This window comes from Physcomitrium patens, chromosome 20 (assembly GCF_059467195.1).
Source record: "Physcomitrium patens ecotype Gransden chromosome 20, ASM5946719v1, whole genome shotgun sequence".
NCBI lineage: Eukaryota > Viridiplantae > Streptophyta > Bryopsida > Funariales > Funariaceae > Physcomitrium > Physcomitrium patens.
Genome location: NC_143429.1, coordinates 16,606,735 through 16,624,900, shown reverse-complemented (window position 1 = coordinate 16,624,900; position 18,166 = coordinate 16,606,735). Strand labels below are relative to the sequence as shown.

General features: G+C 36.7%; 1 protein-coding gene across 1 annotated transcript; it reads right to left on the bottom strand.

The window, feature by feature from the left end:
- Positions 1–7,190: 7,190 nt before the first annotated feature.
- LOC112273214 (photosystem I chlorophyll a/b-binding protein 2, chloroplastic) lies at positions 7,191–8,879 on the bottom strand. The gene is made up of 4 exons (XM_073529501.2): positions 8,735–8,879; positions 8,288–8,470; positions 8,048–8,085; positions 7,191–7,945 (listed from the first exon to the last, which is right to left on the bottom strand). The coding sequence occupies exons 1-4, from the start codon at positions 8,791–8,793 to the stop codon at positions 7,404–7,406; spliced, it is 822 nt and encodes a 273-aa protein (XP_073385602.2). The 5' UTR covers positions 8,794–8,879; the 3' UTR covers positions 7,191–7,403.
- Positions 8,880–18,166: the final 9,287 nt, after the last annotated feature.

Here is an 18,166-nt window from a genome sequence, read left to right as displayed (position 1 = left end):
ATTAGGATTTAATTGGTATTTATTTATAATTTAATTAAGTTATTTTAAAGATTTGATTAAAAGTTGTTAGGATTTATTTATGATTTTTTTGAAATTTCTTTACGATTTCTTTAGAAATACTTTAGGATTTTATTTAGATTCTTTATGATTTTTAAAGAAATTCTTTAGGATTCTTTTATGATTTTTTTAAGATTTTTATTTTAAAAAAATATGATTTGATTATGATTTGATTATAATTATCAAGGTTCAATTGAGATTTATTTAGGATTTTATTAGATTTATTAGATTTATTATTAATTATAAAATATAAGTTTACTTTTTATAACCAAGTTCCTAGTGTATTCTTTAAAAAGACTACATGTAATATGATAAATAAATAAAAAAATATTCTTTCAATGGAACCTTAATATTTAGTGAATAATCCTCACTTTCTTCTCAACAAAGATAACTAAAAGAAATTTTTCTTGTTGAAGCTTATGCAAGATTATAAGCTCTTCCAATACATTGCTAACCACTTGAGTTCTATAAGATTTTTCATCAAAGCAATGAATAAGGACCACAAATATAAAGCCTCCTATCACATTAAGATATTTTGGTATATGCTATTTAAGAACTACCTCTTTATTGAAATTTCTATGCTATCTAATTCTAGTGAAATTCTCTTTTGAAGGATTTGGATATGGAAAGTTTTGTCAACACCCAAATTAGAAATATCTACTTAATCCACAACCTCAATGTTATATTCTTAAAGCAACAAAGCTCATTTAAGAAGCTTGCCAATAAGTTTATTTAATTCCATAAGCTATTTTTAAGATTGATGGTCAATTGCCAATATAAACCTTTTTTCATACAAATAAGGTTGGAAGTGAGCAATAGCCCAAATTGCAATCAAAGTTTCTCCTTCATATGATAAATAGTTGGACTACACATTGTTATTGCTCATAAAAGTAAATGCAATAATTTGTTCTTACCTTACATCATCTTTTTATATCAAGACTACTTCCAATCCTATTGTGCTTCAATCTATGTATTGTTGAAAAGGTCTAATAGTATCTAGACATTGATGCATTAAAGTTGAATCTAAGTTTTAATTTAAAGTATCAAATATTTATTGCTGCTTACAATCCTAAGTCAATGGCTGATCTTTATTTATAAAAATTGTTAAAGGCTTAGCAATTAAGTTGAGGTTCTTGACAAATTGTCAATGATAGTTTTCCAAGCAAAAAAAGGTAGAAGTTATGAAATATTAATTGATGCCTAGATCTTCTACAAAACATCTACCTTTGCTTGTTGTACTCCAAGATTTCCTAGAATAATCATATGTTCCAAATATAATAATCATTTGTAGAAGAATTTACATTTGTTATAATGCAAGCAAAATCTTTATTGTTGTGTTTATTCAAATATTGCCTACAAATGCTTTATATAATTTTATGAATTGTTACTAAAAACAATAACATTATCAATATAGTATTTGACAAATAGTAAGCTAGCCAACATCTCATCCATCACCATCTTAAACTTAGCTAGTGCATTCTTAAGATCAAATAGAAAAAACTTTTAGTGATAGAGTTGATCCTTGTTATATTAATTAGCTCCTCAAAATACTATCTTCATTTGGTCTTTAATAAGTAATGGCAATTTGTAATAACCAAATTATAAATCCAAATAGAAACAAACTTTAAAAATTACTTTTGATTAATATTGAATGCAAACAATTCCAAGTAATGTTTTTTTTTTTATTTTATTAGGTTGAAATTATAAATGTAAATATTTATAAATAAAAGTGACAATCATCATACACTACTAATATTAAACTCCTTAATAATAGCACAAAATAAGTATAAGACATAAAAAAATGTTGTAAGTAGAATACTCTGTCCATATATCATAAATCCACATCACAAGTGGACTTCATTTCCACAACGTCCTGCAGCCTCCCTGCAGCCTCTTTCTGATCTAACATTCGGGATTTTTCTAGATTTATGCCAGCAACTTCCAGGCATAGGTTTGGTCTCAAAGGGAACGAACTCCCAGAGTGGATGTGACCCTGTGCATGAAAAACATGGTCTTTCACCCAGTAATTCGCACAATACTTCCAGCTTCTCCAGTGCTAACACTTCGTCGGTGATTAGCCTTTCCTCTCGTGTCAGGTCTTAACTTGCTTAGTCAATGTTCTTCATCATCAAGCGGGATTGCTTGTTGAGTTGCTGTTGTGGAACCTTATTCTGCTAAGAATCCCTTTCTCAAATTCTTGTTTTGAACTGGTTGTCTCAAACACTCCACTACACTTGCGAAATCCCTTCTTTTTCTTCATCCAGTGCTTCTGGCACACGGCCTGAAGATCCCCGACTACTGATCGCGGACCACGCAGATATGTCGTCAGTAAGGGATCTAGGTTGTTTCTTGCATGGGGTGTCATGGTGGGCAATTCAACCGCAGGACAGTACTCTCGTGTTCAGATCTGTCTGTAAAAGAATATTGCAAGTTCCACCTTGCAATGATGTTTTCAATGCTCACGAGGCCATCGATCAATCCCATGTGCTGAATGGCCCGCAGCTACACCCTGAAAAGTGGCCTCCAAGATCTTAACCAGCAGAGGAAACTCCTCGTGGTCGTCGGAGTCTGCCAATTACCCGTTGCGCTGCAAGCATCACAGAAATTCCGAGGCGCCGTGTCCAGAACAAGCTGTCCGTCCCGTTTGGTGATATATATTCGTTCATGATCGCAGCAATCAACGGAAGTGACCAGCACCTTCTTCCCTGCATCGCACTCACACTCTAACTGAAACTCACGGTACACCCAATTCATGCACAGCCGCATGGCATACTCTCCGCCTTTTTGCAATTTCGCGAAAGGGACGAAATGGTGTCCGCTGCCGCCTGAAAGTATCAAAACACACTCGCTTGCATTTTGTATCATCGAGGTGATCTTGCCGTCTACCATTTTGCCTAAGGATCCTGCATCAATCGAGGTTTCTGTAAGGATTGGGTTAGGTACTAGCACAGGGACAGGAGGCAATTCGAAACGGGGAGGTTGTCAATTGTGCAATCTGCAACTACTGCATATGTAAAGAATAAACTTTGATAAGCTCGATCCAATTTATCAACAACACTTGCTCGACCGAGTGCTTGACGTGCAGATGATTTGCAGTTAAACCAGGGAGAGTGAAGACATACAAAGAGTTGGTGTATCGATCACGTGACTTTATGCCGATCGATCCGCAGTGGTGTACAAAAGGCGCAGCTTGCAATCCAAGTTATGCCGACGTTGTCTGCACGAAACAAAAAGTGGGAGCTGCCGGTTACTTGTTTTTGCACATACAACTTTACTACTAGGGTCACGTCCTCAGGCTCCCAGAAAGGAACCCTCTTCAGAGCAGACGGGAGTGCGACGTCGCTCATACAATGCTTGGATGTCGGAACAGCAGGGAGCATGCTAAAACGACCAACTCAGAGTCGGCAAACGCGTTGCGATCGTCGGTAAAGCTTTAATCCCGCAGACATTTATCATGGGATGCAGTCGGAGTCAACGGGACTCATTTTATACTCCTTACAATTAATTCATGACTACTCCTACTTTCTATATATATATATATATATATATAAACACATATATAAATTACAAAAGACATCTGGAATTTTTTTCACTTTTACACTTTTAAAACATTGGTTGAAAAAACTATTATCGTTTGCTTTGATAGTAGTGACAAATTTGTCTGCAAGCAATATTTTTGAAAGAAAAAATTGCACCTTCATAGAAGCAGCTTGTAGCATGCTTGAAATTGTCAAACGTAGCTACTCTTTTTAATTTGAAGAAACTGCACATGCATGTTATCTATACAACATTTTATTAAATAAAACTTTAAATTACACTACCTCCTATCACTTATGAATAAGTCTTTAGCTTAATCTATCCAATTTGAATTATTTTGATTGTCTTGTCTACTTTCAAATACGTGATGTAAAGAGCAAGTTAATGATGAAATAATAAAATTTACATTTTTGGCCTCACTAAAAACAATGATGTTGAAAGATTTTGATTTCACAATTCCACAACTTATGAAATATTTTTTAGTTCAAATCTCAACTTCTATTAAATCAATTTGCAGCATGATGCTAATTTCAAATCATCAAATCATTTTCACATTATTGAAATATCAACCATTAAATTACAAAATCCATATAATTGCTTAATAAAAAAATATATATATATGAAATTATGATACATAGATGAATACTTATTATAAATAGAGATTTAATTATAAAATATAGGATTTAAATATATCTAATACTTTTTCTTTATATTTATATAATTTTATAAAACATAAACAAACCCAATTCCTATAATAATACATTATATTCTTATTAGAACAATTCTTATTAAAAAAAATATACAATTTTAAAAATAATGTCATTAAATTTTGATTAAAAAAAAAAAACAAAACAAGATATAACAAATAAAAAAAATACTATAAAAAATATGACTACATAAGACTAGGATGAAAACTTAAACAAACTCAGTATTGTGTTTTTATAAATTTTTGGGCACCATTGTTAAGTTACAAAGTTGCTATAGGTCAATGAGCTAGGTTATGTCTTGTCTTTCTTTGATCCCACTTTGTCGGTTGGAGAGCAAGACTATGTGTGCAGTGGTGGTTCTTGTAGCATTGCAATTATCATGGACAAATGTTGGATTTTCTTCATGAGACAGCTAGACATTGTAGAGAGTTCTAGCAATTGTTGTTGTTCTTCCGGATGATGCTGTTGGATTCTTTTCTTGTTTGACAATAGTAGCATAATTGGTACTAGGAGCTGCGGCAAGTTTTCCTTGTATTTGAAACTAATATCAAATGTTTCTTACTTCTAATAAGTTGCTTTGGAAACAACCTACAACTAGAAGCTTAGGCTACAATTTGTGTGGCCTCTATCAAACATTTGCTCATTTTCTTCATAGCTAATATATATAGAAGTGAGACTAAAGCCACTCTCAATTTAGTCAATGCCATTCTTATGTTTCAGGTCTAAATTGAAGCCTACTTAACTTCTTTGTATTTTTTGATAGCAATTTAAGTTCTATTCTATCTTATAACTATCTATTCTCTCTTTATTTTCATTTTTCTATAGTAATACTTAAATACATTACCTTTTGACTTCTATTACAATTCAAGTCTTTGGCAATGCATCACATAATATAAATCAATATTCTTCACTTGATATCTAACCATAGTAATGTTACACTACTCATTATAAACTAAAACTCTTGACTTTCAATCCAATCTTAGCATTGTTCAACCAACACTCCAAAATCTCATAACAACAAAACAACAACTACTAAACAAACATCCATCAAAATCATTTAGCATAAACCCCAAAGTACCCAAGTAATAAGTTTAAACAACACCTTCATCCAAAAAATTAGCAACTAAATTCCAACCCAATCCAAAGATGTTACCTATCATAATCGAACTAGAATAATTTGCAAAATCATTTCTAAAACATACACAAGCCAACAGAAACAACATCATATATAAAGTGAATGCAACATCAAACACTAATTCCAAAGATATCAATTCCAAAAGAGAGACCAATTCCAAAAGATATCACCTCTAGAAAGGCACTAGAAATACAGAAACATCACCCATAAAGTGAATGCAATATCAAACACCACATAAGCTCAACTTGTCAGTCTCCAGAGAGACCAATTCCAAAAGATATCACCTCTAGAAAGGCACTAGAAATACAGAAACATCACCCATAAAGTGAATGCAATATCAAACACCACATAAGCTCAACTTGTCAGTCTCCAGAGAGACCAATTCCAAAAGATATCACCTCTAGAAAGGCACTAGAAATACAGAAACATCACCCATAAAGTGAATGCAATATCAAACACCACATAAGCTCAACTTGTCAGTCTCCAGAGAGACCAATTCCAAAAGATATCACCTCTAGAAAGGCACTAGAAATACAGAAACATCACCCATAAAGTGAATGCAATATCAAACACCACATAAGCTCAACTTGTCAGTCTCCAGAGAGACCAATTCCAAAAGATATCACCTCTAGAAAGGCACTAGAAATCCAGATTTAAATAATTAACTAAAACTTCACACTAAACAAACTGTTGACAACTGTAATATCCGGAATACATACTTTTACACACCAAGTGCTACAAAAATGCGACCTTTCTGTACATCAGCCTGCTTCTGTGCACGAGGTGAAACTCTCGTTACAAACCAGCACATTTGTATAAAAACAAGTATAAATCTACAGTTTCCCTATTCTCACCGACCGGTGCCCGCATTGCGAGCGCATGGAAATAGTGCTCTCCAATTGGCGCATTTTTGCACGCTGGCTCAATGATACTCAGCCCTTCGTTCAAAGTATCTTCCTTCTCATTGTCAGTATGAAACAAATCAGTACATATCCAGTGTTCTATTGCCAACGTTGTTCCATCCACAGATTCTGAAACGGTCGAAGACGTCGGAACGGACATGTTCGACGACACAATTGCCACATACGGCAGTACACGTGCTGCACTACACTGGGCTCAATGTGACGCCAAACGCTCTAAAGGCCACCGCATCAACGCCAATTCTTTCCACATTCCTGATCCTTCTTCGGATGTGATAGGTGCACTCAAAGACAACCTCGTTCCATGCACGATAAGTACCCAACTTCAACAATCATCCAGACCAAGACCACATCCTCCGCGACGCGGGCCGGTGCACCTTTCCGCTGCTGTACTTCTTCCAGCCAGTGACACATCGTGAATGCGACATTCCCAAACTCATCCTCACAAGATGCACAGTCCACGGCTACTGCTGCCGATCATGGCACAACTTACCACTTGCTATGTGTGCCCAACCAAGCCCCTCTCGACGCTCGTCTCCAACCGCATTACCTGAGGACGTCTCGTGACCAACCATCCTCAACAGGGATCGCTAGCGCAGTTCTGTTCAAGACGACAGATAGCATTCGCGCGTCCTTCGACTCCAGCACAGACTGCTCTGGGACAAGACCATCCGGACAGACTCACATCGTATCATTCGCTCATTCTCGCACACGCAGCCACAGCAACACATGCACAACGACTCCATCAAACCATTGCAACCCACCCATCCACTGCACATCGGGCGCACGCGAGTCTCACAGTCCCGTGCCGACACTCACACTCACACTCGACACTTGAAAACTCTGAGATTTTGGAAATTCATGGCTCGCGCAAATAGTGTACAATTATGTCGTGCAGCTAAAAACTTCCTTGAATGCCAAGGTGGAAAATTATGCACATTCTTTTATGTTCCAGCAGGTGGTCGTCCCATGCACCGTCTGACGATCCAAACCGCCACACAGCACGAGCCTCCTCCCTTGATAGCTTCAGCGAATATGGCGGCCTACTCACTTGCCCACCAGGTTACTCAATGCGAAAATCGTGTTATGGCCGGGATCGGCAAGATGTGCCAATAGATTGTCGATGGGCCCGGTGTGAGTGTAGTTCGCTTGCACCACGGCGCCCAGCACGGCCAGCATGGCCAGCCTCCCATTCTTGATCTCCCTTGTCCTCAAATCCTTCAGCTTTGCGGCATCGCCCGTTTGGCCCCAGCCCAATGGGTCAAACCATAGACCTCCGGGGTAACCCACGTCGGTCCCGGTCAGCTTGTTGTTGGGAAACACGGGGTCCACGTTCACGCATCCGGGGTTGATGATGTCGGCCCATCTCCTGCCCTCTGCCCATGCAAACAGGATGATCTCGATCACGAAAAGTGTCGTCGCGTCCGTGAAGTATTGTTGGTCCCCAGCCACGGTCCACGACGGTGTGTTCAGGATTCCTGCCTTGGTCAGGGCCTCCGGAATGAAGATACCAGCAGCTCCCAGCATGGCCCACCGGCAGTGAACAAGCTCGGCTTGTACAAACCACTTCAGAAGCTCAGGGTCAGATCCTGCAATGTCATAGCGATCCAGTCAGATCACTCCATCCACCCGGCACCTCACCACGAAGCTAACGTTCGACGCATTACAAGACACTTGGTTGAACATCTTACCGAGGCCGAGAGGGTCGAAGCCGAAGTCTCCGGGCAGGCTGCAGAACAGTCAGGGCAAAGGCCTTAGCAACATCACTCGTCTCTTTAACACACAACGAGTCGGTGACAAAGTCCTCATAAAAATCCAAGAATTAGGTCTTAATTTTACGCAGCGATCTTTTTCATGCAAGCCAAAAGTGCAGCGAAACTCACGACAACGTCTTTCGGGACATCGCCCGGACTGACGGGAGAGGAGTCTACCTGCCGTCGAGCCATTCTGGGGGCTGGCTTCCAGGGAACCACAGGGGCCTGTCATTGTTGGGGAGGCTGGGTTGAGCGGGAACCGGGGCCTCGGCCTGGGGAGATGCAGCGATCCTGGTGACCCTGCGTACACGTCCAGCCAACAAGGAGGTCCTAGCTGGTCCGGCACTGTTCACCACCTTGCTGCATAAAAGAACATGACATGCCAAGCGCTGGTGAGTATACTTAAGCTGTGTCACCCCTGTGCCAACTCCCACAAAATCACGACAGCCGCGCAATCCTAAAAACCAACACCTCAAGTTCGGAGGGAGAGAGAACCAATGGATAACCTAGGCAATCACACCAAATTACCACAAAGTCGCCGAGTGCAATTCCAACTCAAACCGCGGAATGCAGCGACGCGCAAGTCGAGAGGGCAGGCGGGGGGGGGGGGGGGGGGACACAAACCTGGTGGATGGGCCAGCGACAACAGCGACGTTGGAGGAGGCGCACACAGCGGATGCCATGGCAACGGACGGAAGGGAAGGGAATGGAAGGGAGCAAGCAGGCAGGCAAGCAGGGCAGAAGGGGAGAGAGCAGGCAATGGAAGCGAGCGAGGCCAAATGGCTGCCGAGAGGGGGCTCCGGGCTTACGAAGGAAGGAAGATGCGTGCGGTAGCGCTGGTTCTAGTGAGTTACTACTAGTGAGAAGAGGGATAAGGTGGAGGGGAGGTCCGATGCACGCCCGGCCATTGGGCCATGCCCCTGCTATCTGCTCTCCCCCTCGCCCATTGGCCGGGACCCATCCTCCCTGGAACTCCCACCCTACACCCCCTCCCCAGCCAGCCTCGTTCCATCCCCGCTTGTTGCTGACTCGGATTCCCCGCCCCCCCCCTTCTCCACGTCGTCACCTCCTTCCCACCTGGATCTCCACTGCTCGTTGTTGTATGGATGCGCTGCATCTCCCCGCCACCACGCTTCTATCCCACGTGGACCTTCGCTAATTATCTGTTCTTTTTCTTTCTATCTTTCTTCACTCGTACATATCTGTTGCTTGTTATGCAACACCAAATATTGCTCATGTCTCTGAAGCATTTTTCTCTATCTATGCCATAAGTTATTGGTGTTGTTGTAGATATCTCTTTGTATGTGTGTAGAGGTAAGGCAATGAGCTTAGGCCACAAATGAAGGGAAACTTGAGCAATTTTTTTCTTGAGGATTCAACACCCTACAACTCCATGTTTGTAATTCTTTTTAAAGATGACCTCCAGCATGTTGAGATGGATATTATATCTAATGTCAAAACTTTATGTCGCACATTACATGAGAAAAATCTTATTATTAGATGGAGAGCAATGCAAGAATCAGTAATTGGTAAATAAGTCCACATTAGTATTAGCTATGATGGATTATGTTACTCATCCAAAGTATTGACACCTGATAGTAAGGATGTTATTCATTTGAAGAGCTTGTATTTGTCGTAGATGATACCTGTTGAAGTATCTCAATGGCATAGAGTCAAAGGAGCAGTAAGTGAAAAGATAAAGTGTTATTATGAGGTCGTCAAAATTATTGGGAGACATAATAAAGTAGATGGATACTTAAAGGTCAAAGAAAGCACTAAATAGGCAATCAAGAAGTAACATGTTACATATTAGATCTTGTATAGTAGCACCACAAGTTAAGCTATTGTTTGGCCAAAAACTATGTAATTTCAACTAAGTAGTTAATTAATTCTTGTCTTTTTTTATTATTATGTGTATGTCACAGACATACACATGTAAGCCCATAATTACCTATATAAATAGGTAGAATTAAGTAGAAGTAGATAAAAATAAGTTGATTCTATAATATCATCTATGGAAGCTTTCTAGAAGCTTCATAGATGTTGCTTTGACTTTATATGTGTCTTTAATTGACTTTTTGGGTTAGAAATGTGGTCAACAAGTTGGCCATGTTCCACACATGTTGTTAGCTTGAAATCGAAGCTAATTATGTGGTCCACATGTAGAAAAATTTGCCTTATAAGTCAAGATATGTGTCCTATAAAGTCATTACATATTAGAGGTCCTATAGAACAATGCTACATAGCCTCTAGTATTACGGATATGAACTCCATAGAAAGATAATCTCAATACACTCTTGTGTCACTTGGAATACTTAGAAATCACCAGAAGGTTATATAAATTGAATTAGATTGACTATTGCCAAAGACTAGATAACATGAAGACTCTTGAAACTAGACCAAAAACAAGAAAAGAGTTGATAAGTATGAAGAAGGCTTCACTCTTGTCTCTTTATATACTATGTAACTAGGGGCTATGTGGCGATGTTCTATGGGACCTTCAATATGTATTGACTTTATAGGACACTTACCTTGACTTACAAGGCTAGCTTTTCTACGTGTGGGCCACATTGTTAGCTTGATCTTGAAGCCAACAACATGTGTGGCACATGGCCAACTTGTTGACAATGTTTCTAATCCAAAAAGTTAATTAAAGACACTTAAAAAGTCAAAGCAACGTCTATTAAGCTTCTAGAAAGCTTCCATACAAAATACTATAGAATTAACTTATTTTTATTTAGTATTTCTTACCTCTTCTTATTAATATATATAATTACTAGCTTATATGAGTGTGTCTGTGATATTACCCTCATTTCTAGGAATGAATTCCATGAGGAGTGGTCATCATATGTTGAAAAAATCTATGATGCTACGAATTATATTTGCCACATACTCTGATCTTTGTTCTCTTCAAAGATGATTGATAGGTCCTCTCAACGATCGGTAGTATTCCATATCAGGGCAAGAAGACCACCCTATTATTTGATCATTATTGAGGCCTTCATAACTTCCTTCAAATAGAACATTTGGAACACCATCAGGAATTGTTCCTACTTCTAGTAAAATCACCAAACATCGGGAGTCCCTTCCAAGGTCATGATACCAAACGTGTAATATCTCGCCATCTATTCGAGGAAGAATATGTCGTTCTTGAAGATCTTCATCTCGATTGCGTCATCTTAAAGGTTGCCTCAATCATAATGCCTCATCCGACAGGTCAATAAATAAAGGTTCTTGAGTCAAATTCGTTAGTTGTTGGTTTTCCATCTCCCGAGCATCATAACTACATAGAAGCTACAAACAAGGACTGAAAGTAGAATGTTATCTTGCCTAGATGTTGTTTCTTTTATAAAGATGGTTTTCATCTTGATTTTAATGGATTTCATCAATGAAAAGCCTCCATGGCCTTTGCTGCATTTGTAAGATTTTTTATTGGCTCTCATGTGCATTCACTAATATCATATCCATGCCAATGGATAAGATATTCTAATTTATTTTGGCGCCATCTTGAATCTAAGACTTCTTCTACTTCAAACTCTTTATTATTGTCCACTTCTATAAGAGGAGGTGGAGCTTGTCATCTTTTTAATATGTCCATTGTCTTGTATATTTCAAGAAGAGATACGTGGAATACTGGATGGATTTTTATTGACTCCAATAGATTAAACGATATGCAACTAGATTGATTTGTGTAGAAATAAAAAATAGTCTAAGCCTCCGATAGTCCAACTTATCACAAGGACAAGTGATCTTGATATTGTGACAAAGTAACCATACCTTATCGCCCATGTGGAATGGTGGTTGTTCTTTCGATAGACATTCACATTTATCTTTTGTCATTCTGGAGCTTCTTTTAATTACGCCTTCATTGTTGCATGTAACTCTAACAACCAATTTGCCATATCTTTTGTCGCAAGATTATCAACTTTTGAGAAATCAAATATGTCTAGTCGGGGATGATAACCATAATTGGTAAAGAAAGGTGTTTGTTGCATAGAAGAATGCACCATATTATTATAAGCAAAATCTATCAATGGAAAAAAGAGTTGTCCAATCAGCTTGTTGGTAGTTAATGGTACATCTTAAATATTGCTCGAAAACTTGATTAACATGCTCCGTTTGTCTATCAGTTTGAGGATGGAATGCCGAAGATAGTTTTATATCGACTTTTAGAATCTTGAAAAGGATTCTCCAAAATCTTGATACAAACTGAGTTTCCTTAACTGATATAATATCCTTGGGTAATCCATGATAGCGATAGATATTGTCAAGAAAGAGCTTAGTTGTTTCATCACCTGTGATAAATTTTATACATGATACAAAATGTGCCATCTTGGTGAAACGATCTACTATCACGAATATAGAGTCATAAAAACTTGAGATTGGAAGATCCGTGATGAAGTCCATAAAAATAGAAGACCATGGTTGTTCTAGAATGGATAATGGCTGAAGAAGTCCAAAAGGTCGATGACGAGGAATTTTTGATCTTGAGCAAACATCACATGATTGTATAAAATCTTTGATTGTCTTCCACATTTGAGGCCACCAAAAATCCTTAGATATCACCTCCAAAGTCTTATTGTATCCAAAATGTCTTGTTGCTTGAAAGTCATGATGAGCTTGAAGAACACGTAAATGTACTTCTCCTTCTAAAACATATAGGCATCCTTGGAAATAGAGTAGATTGTTCTTGAACTCGAATTTAGAGGGATTATGAGATTTAGAAGAATTATTCTTGATATCATGAACAAGAGGGACTAAAGACATATTTAACTGGAATTGCTTTAGAAAAGTTAAATCAACAATCAATGTTGATTTTATTGCCCAAAGATGAAATTGCTCCGACCTCAAGAGAACTACTCTTTATTGCTCAAATGCTGCATCTCCTTCTTTTGGTGCTAGATAAGAACGTGTAGACAATGCATCAGACAACCTTATTATTTTCTTAGCCGATAAGTGATGATGAACTCGAATCTTGATAAAGACATGCTCCAACGAGCTTGACATCGATTTAATACGTGTGCTTACATGAAATACTCGAAGTTCTTATGATCTATGTATATGGTGATTGAACTTGAGGGGCCTTGTAGATAATGATGCTGTCGTAATACGTGAGGTCTTCCTTGAGAATGCTCTATGCAGGTGACTTTGGAAAGAAGAATGAAAATTGCAATAACAAAAACCTAATTCTAATAGAATACTAACAATATTCTAATTTGTCCATAATAATACTAAGCTAGCTTAATCAAATTCAAAAATACGTCAAAGAAATTTTAAACAAACAATAAGAATGCTTAATGAAATATTAGAAGGATCATCAATATCACTCAAATACATCTCAATTCAATCTTAATTTAATTCTAGTTAAAATCCTATTAAACTTCATTCAAATTTTAGGCCAAAACTAATTAAATCTTAAGTCCTTATAAAATCCTAAATCTTAAATCAAATCCTAAAGAAACCTTAAACCAAATCCCAACCAAATCCTAAACCCTAAACCAAACCATAATTTCAACTCTAAACATTAAATATAACTCTTACCAAACCCTAACCAAATCCTAAACCCTAATCCTAAACCCTAAATTCTAACCTTAAATCTGTAATACTAAACCAAATTATAATCTAAATCCTTAACTCTTAACCCTCAATCAAACCCTAAACTCTTAATCTTAAATCAAATCCTAATCCAAATCTTAATCAAATCTTAAACCAAACCCTAACCAAACCCTAAACCAAATCCTAGTAATTCCTTCAACAGATTTAAAGCTCAATAATTAATGAAAAAACCATTGATCTTTACTCAAATTTTGCACACTTTTTAAAAACTAAGTTCAAAATAAGCACAAATAAAATGAAAAGGATCGGTGTTACCAAATTGACAATAACCTCAAAATTGTGCTCAGGTATTGGTCGGCCTCCTTCTCTAATCTTGATGCCAATCTTCCAAAGCTAATATCTCTACTTTTCAATATTTAATTGATCTTAAAATTCTCATACACATAGAAAAATAAGTCTAATATCCTCTCATATAAGTTTCATTCTAATCCAACTAGTAGATTGCAAGAAATCTCAAGAATCCCTACTAGACCTAAAATTCTACTTTCTGAGATCTTGACCCACTTAAACCTCAATATCCCTCATTTTAACAGTTAGATCAAGCTCAAATTTATGACACATATTAAACACAAATATAGCCAAAAATCCACAAAATTTCACTTATAGATCTATTACAAAACTTTTGAAATCATCCAAAACATAAATCCTATTTTATTTCCTAAAATCCAAGTCATTTGAAACAAACCTTGACTTTGCAAAGCTCTTACAAAGTCACATCAACTCTAAATCACCCAAATTTAATATTCATAGAAATCCTATTCAGTGTGCTATCAAATCCCTAACTTTGCTTTGCCAAAGAAATTTGGAGTCGTTGTTCAGACTCAGTTTTGAACCTTAGGATTTGATTTCAATCTTAGTTCATAATCAGCCCTCTCTGGATATCAACATTTAGTTTTTTTTAGTAATTTTTACTAGAATTTATTCTTAATTTTCTCCTTAAGATGTTTATATTATTTCTTTTTTCTAATCTATCTTATTTTACCTTATTTTTGGCCCTACAAAGTAAATAGAAGCTATTTTTTCTAATAGGGCTGCATTACTACTAAAAGTTTTACTACCTTCCTATCTTTTATCTATATTTTTTTATCTTTTTTTTTAACTTGGCTCTTCTATAATAAGATCCATATTATCATCTTTCACCATATAGTTGTATTACAATACGACAACGCCATTCTTAAAATGAATCCACAATTGTAAGAAGCTCTTTATCATGGATTTCATAACTTATCTCGGTTAGTGAAAATTTCCTTGAATGGAAAGCTATTGGATAGAGCTTGTCATGTGCTCCCATTTGTGACAAAATGACACCCAAGGTAAATTCTGATGCATCTGTTTCCATAAAAAATACCTTAGAGAAGTCGACGTGATACAAGATTGGTGCAGAAGTAAATTCTTTCTTTAAAGCATCAAACGCTACTTCAGTTTTTTTACTCCACTCAAATTTGTCTTTACAAGTCAGACGCATAAGTGGAGCTACAACTTGAAAAAAGTTCTTGATGAAGATTTTATAGTAATTTGCAAAGCCTAAAAAGCATTGCACATCTCGTATTATTCTTGGAATCTTTCAATCTATGATAGTCTGGAATTTCTTGTGATCCATCATCAGGCCTTCGTTTGAAATGATGTATCCTAAAAAGTCAACTTAAGTAGTGTGGAATACACACTTTTCTATCTTCGCATATAATCCTGCATCTCTTAGTTTTTGTAACACACGACGAACATGGAGTTCATATTCTTCTATATTCTTAGAGTAGATTGGAATGTTGTTTAAATAGCAAACGACAAAATTATCTAAAAACTCACAAAAAATATCATTCATAAGATGTTGAAAAGTAGTTGGTACATTTATGAGTCCAAAAGGCATGACATTATATTCAAAATATTAATACCTAGTTCGAAAAGCAGTCTTCCATTCATCTTCTTCTTTGATGCAGACCAAGTTGTATGCTCCTCGTAGATCTATTTTTGTCTAGATCTTTGTTTGATTGAGTTGATCAAGAAGTCCTAAAATCAAAGATAAAGGATACATGTTTTTGATGGTGATCTTGTTAAGGCCTCGATAGTCTACGTACATCTATAGAGATCCATTTTTTTTCTTCACAAATAAGATCGGCACTCTTGCTAGAGTTTTTGAATGGCGTATGAAGTTTTTAGCCAAGTTCTCGTCAATATACTCCTTTAGTGCAACCAACTCGTTTTGTGATAAGCTATAGATTGGTCTAAATGGCGGTTGAGCTTCTTCTTACAGATCAATTGAATAATCATAAGGTCGATGTTCTGAAAGAATATCTATATTTTTCTTCTCAAAAACATCTTAGAATTCTTGATATTGAGTAGGAATACCACTTGACGTCTTTTCACTATCTGAAATGGACGTGGCATATATAGCAAAAGATGATCCCTCTTTAGCTGCATGCATGAAGGCTCTTACTCCTATTAGTAAAGGCCTAGATGCACTAGACTTATGTATTTCTTCTTGATTAATAGAATTTCAAAATAAACTACTAGGAAAGTTAAGGTTACGAAAAATCCAATCTATTTGAGGGTTGTACTTTTCTAAATAAGATGGTCTTAAAATGGCTGGATTCAAAGTAGATCATATCACATTAAATATTACTACACTATTATGATCTTTAATTACTACATCTAAAGGAACAGTCTTATAGGTAACATCACCAGAAGACAACGAATGACCATCTATGACTTCCACATATATAGATTTGATTTTCTTGACTAACGATATTTCTTATTTTTTGACAAAACTTTGTCTATGAAACAAGTTGAGGCTCCTGAATCTAATAATGCAAAGACTTTATGATTTTTGGATCCTAAACATACATCTATTGTAAATCAAGGTGAAGGATCTGAGGAGAGAATAGGACCTTGACTAGGTATTGCATATGGTTCCAGCTGCACGATCCTTATTGTAGCTGGACGAACTTATTTTTCAACACATTATCTTCCTTTGCAATCATACTCCTCATTTTGTGATTGCGTTGCTTCTTTGGATAATATTGAGTAGTGTGTTTAGCTTCTCCGCAATATAGACATAAATCCTCTTGACGTTGTCAAATCATTTCGTGCTCCGTGAGGAATTTAAAACATATCGTATCAATTTACATTAGCTCTGGCCTTGATGGAAAGGTTTCCAAAAACTTAGAAGGTATTGCCATGACTTGACTTGTTCCTCTCTAGCCATATCTTTGTTCTTAACGTCTTTCAAATAAATAATTATCACATGCAATAGCTTGAGCAATGAATTTTTCTAAAGAATCTGTTTTTGGCATTCTCAATAACCAATCTTTGATATTTTGCTTTAATCCATAGCAAAATTGATTAATAAGGGCTTTATCATTCCAGTCCACATCACAAGCAAGACTTTGGAATTCAGCAGCATACATGGTGGTTGAACGTGATCCTTGTCGTAGTGATACAAGCTTGATCTCTGCTACTCTTTCTCGATTACTTTCTCCAAATCTAGCTGTAAATACTTCCAAGAATGAGTTCAAATCCTAGAGTAGTCATGAATCTTTTTCCATCAAAGGTGCAAACCAAGAGAGAACACTTTTAGATAGAAGTGTGCCTATGAATCCAACTTGAATAAATCCATCAGGGTCTTGGAAAGGATGCAACCTTAAGTAGAGTTTAACTTGTTGCAAAAACCCTCAAAATCTTAATCTTGTTCCGTTAAATTTTTCAGGCATACTAATCCTTGCCTCCCTCAAGCTTGTAGAAGCAAAACTCCTGGAATTTGGTTGCGAGGCTAATCGACTTGTTCCCATCAACTGTACAACTGTTTGGCGTAGACTATAAAATTCATCTACAGTAGTAGGAATAGTGCTTTCATAGTTGGTATTGGTGATGCATGAAATTTTAATCCTAAAAGTGTTGACAAGCTCATGAAGATCTACAATAGTTACAAATCTATTTTCACTTACACCAAGTGTAGCATCCATGATTCTTCCTTCCATAGACAAACGAATTCAAAAGCTAAATAAGAGGAGGGTAATCCGCAATCTCTAAAAATAAATTCTACAAAAAGGAGTAATCCACTCTCTTTAAGGAAAAGATCAATCTTAGAAAACAAGTTTTTTTGTTTAAAGGTGGATAGTGTGCAACCTTCAAAATACAATAATAGAAGTGGATAATCCACTCACTTCTAGAACAAGACAGGAATAATATGTTAGCACTCTTGTCAAACTATCAAGGACATGAACTCCAAACAAAGATAATCTCAAAACACTCTTATATCACTCAAAAATACTTATATATCACTCAAAGGTGATATATATTGAACTAGAATGACTATTGCCAAAGACTAGAAAACATGACAACTATTGAAACTAGACTGAAAATAAAAAAGGATTTGACAAAAAAAAAGAAGACTTGACTCTTGTCTCTATATATACTATCTAACAAGAGGCTATGTGGCAACATTCT